Source organism: Oncorhynchus gorbuscha, linkage group LG21, assembly GCF_021184085.1.
Source record: "Oncorhynchus gorbuscha isolate QuinsamMale2020 ecotype Even-year linkage group LG21, OgorEven_v1.0, whole genome shotgun sequence".
In the NCBI taxonomy this organism is placed as follows: domain Eukaryota; kingdom Metazoa; phylum Chordata; class Actinopteri; order Salmoniformes; family Salmonidae; genus Oncorhynchus; species Oncorhynchus gorbuscha.
In genome coordinates this window covers 1,535,111-1,537,610 of record NC_060193.1, presented here as the reverse complement: position 1 = coordinate 1,537,610, position 2,500 = coordinate 1,535,111, and the positions used below count along the sequence as shown (strand labels likewise).

The window sequence follows — 2,500 nt, the reverse complement described above, 5'->3', positions numbered from 1 at the left end:
TGGTCACTTTAATAATGTTCACATACTGTTTTACTGACTTCTCTTGTATATACTGTATTCTAGTCAAGTCCGTCCTGTTCAACTATTGCTGTACATATACTATTCTATCCTACAGATATACTACAAATTCTATCCGAATACTGTCTATAACATATTTAAAAAATATATTGTAGTATTTTCTACATTGTAGAATAATAGTGAAGACATCAAAACTATGAAATAACACATATGGAATCATGTAGTAACCAAAATAGTGTAAACAAATCTAAATATACTTAAATATTTTTTTCAAAATATCCACCCTTTGTCTTGATGACAGCTTTGCACTTGGCATTCTCTCAACTAGCTTGGTAGTCACCTGGATTAAGTTCATTTGTGGAATTTATTTCCTTCTTAATGTGTTTGAGCCAATCACCTGTGTTGTGACAAGGTAGGGTTGGTATACGAAAGACAGACCTATTTGGTAAAAGTCCAAGTCCATATTATGGCAAGAACAACTCAAATAAGCAAAGAGAAACGAAAGTCCATCATTAAGACATGAAGGTCAGTCAATACGGAAGATTTCAAGAACTTCAGGTTCAGTCACAAAAACCATCAGGCGCTATAATTAAACTGGCTCTCATGAGGACCTCCACAAGAAAGAAAGACCCAGAGTCACCTCTACTGCAGAGGATAAGTTCATTAGAGGTACCAGCCTCAGAATGCAGCCCAAATAAATGCTTCACAGATTTCAAGTAACAGACACATCTCAACATAAACTGTTCAGAGGAGACTGCGTGAATCAGGGCTTCATGGCCGAATTGCTGCAAAGAAACCACTACTAAAGGACACCAATAAGAAGAGGAGATTTGCTTGGGCCGAGAAACACGAACAATGGACATTAGACCGGTGGAAATCTGCCCTTTGGTCTGATGAGTCCAAATGTGAGATCTTTGGTTCCAACAACCGCCATGTCTTTGCGAGACGCAGAGTAGGTGAACTGATGATCTCTACATGTGTGGTTCCCAACATGAAGCATGGAGGAGGAGGTGTGATGGTTTGGGGGTGCTTTGCTGGTGACATTTTCAGTGATTTTAGAATTCAAGGCGCACTTCTTAACCAGCATGGCTACCACAGCTTTCTGCAGTGATACGCCATAGCATCTGATCTGCACTTTGTGGGACTATAATTTGTTTTTCAAATTTGTCACCAAATTTTGCATCAGGTGACCTCCACAATCACCCGACCTCAATGTTTTGGGATGAGCTGGACTGCAGAGTGAAGGAAAAGCAGCCAACAAGTGCTTAGCATGTGTGGGAACTCCTTCAAGACTGTTGGAAAAGCATTCCAGGTGACTACCTCATGAAGCTGGTTGAGAGAATGCCAAGAGTGTGTAAAGCTGTCATCAAGGCAAAGGGTGGCTACTTTGAAGAATCTAAAATATAAAATATATGTTGATTTGTTTAACACTTTTTTGGTTACTACATGATTCCATATGTGTTATTTCATAGTGTTGATGTCTTCACTATTATTCTACAATGTAGAAAATAGTTTAAAAAAAATAAAGAACAACCCTTGAAATAGTGTCCAAACTTTTGACTGGTACTGTACACTGATTTTTTTTATTTAAATATAGACGCAACAACAGCTCATTGATGAGCTTGGCGGGTACTGTGTCGTTGGAATGCTGAGCCGTAGTTGACAAACAGTATTCTTACATAGAAATTACTGTGATTTTATTTGAATAACTATTTATTATTATACATATCACTGTACTCCTGATATTTAACAAATAGCATTCGTGTTTCTCAAAGGGGAAGAAAAGCAACTAAACAACTGGCATTTGCACGAGAAGGAGCTTCATGTCTATTGAAATGTCCATTAGTCTCGCGTGGATTTCTGGGTTGGATTTCTGGGTTGGAATTCTGGGTTGGAATTCTGGGTTGGAATTCTGGGTTGGAATTCTGGGTTGGAATTCTGGGTTGGGATTCTGGGTTGGGATTTCTGGGTTGGAATTCTGGGTTGGGATTCTGGGTTGGAATTCTGGGTTGGGATTCTGGGTTGGAATTCTGGAATTGTCATATTTTCGTCAAACTAAAATTAAAAGTAATTCATAATAGTTTGCATTTCAGGGCGTCTGGTACTGTATATCTGTATATTGGATTTATGCTCCGGACTTCGACATTGCTCGTCCTAATATTTATGTATTTCTTTATTCCATTATTTAACTTTTAGATCTATGTGTATTGTTAGATATTACTGCACTGTTGGAACACAAGCATTTCGCTACACCGGAAAAAACAGCTGTAAAATATGTGTATGTGACCACTAAAAATGGGATTATTTGATTGATTGAGACGATTTGATGCAATAGTGATTACTGAGCTGTGTTTCTCCCCCAGTAGTACACCAGGTCTGACAGCTCTGGGGAAGCTGGACCCTAAGGAGAGTGAAATGATCCTGGAGTATTTCAAAACACAGGTCCTGCTGCTGAAGGACAAGGAACGTAAGAAAACACTGT

General features: G+C 38.7%; 1 protein-coding gene across 4 annotated transcripts in view; it reads left to right on the top strand.

Moving 5' to 3' along the window:
- aimp1b (aminoacyl tRNA synthetase complex interacting multifunctional protein 1b) overlaps positions 1-2,500 on the top strand; it is a 30,783-nt gene that overhangs the window by 11,369 nt on the left and 16,914 nt on the right. For 3 of the 4 annotated variants that reach the window (XM_046320117.1, XM_046320119.1, XM_046320120.1), the window contains exon 2: positions 2,385-2,485. In XM_046320117.1, coding sequence (XP_046176073.1) covers positions 2,385-2,485 — 101 coding nt within the window. Of the gene's footprint in view, positions 1-2,381; positions 2,486-2,500 lie in introns of all 4 variants that reach the window. The other variant, XM_046320118.1, reaches the window with a different exon arrangement.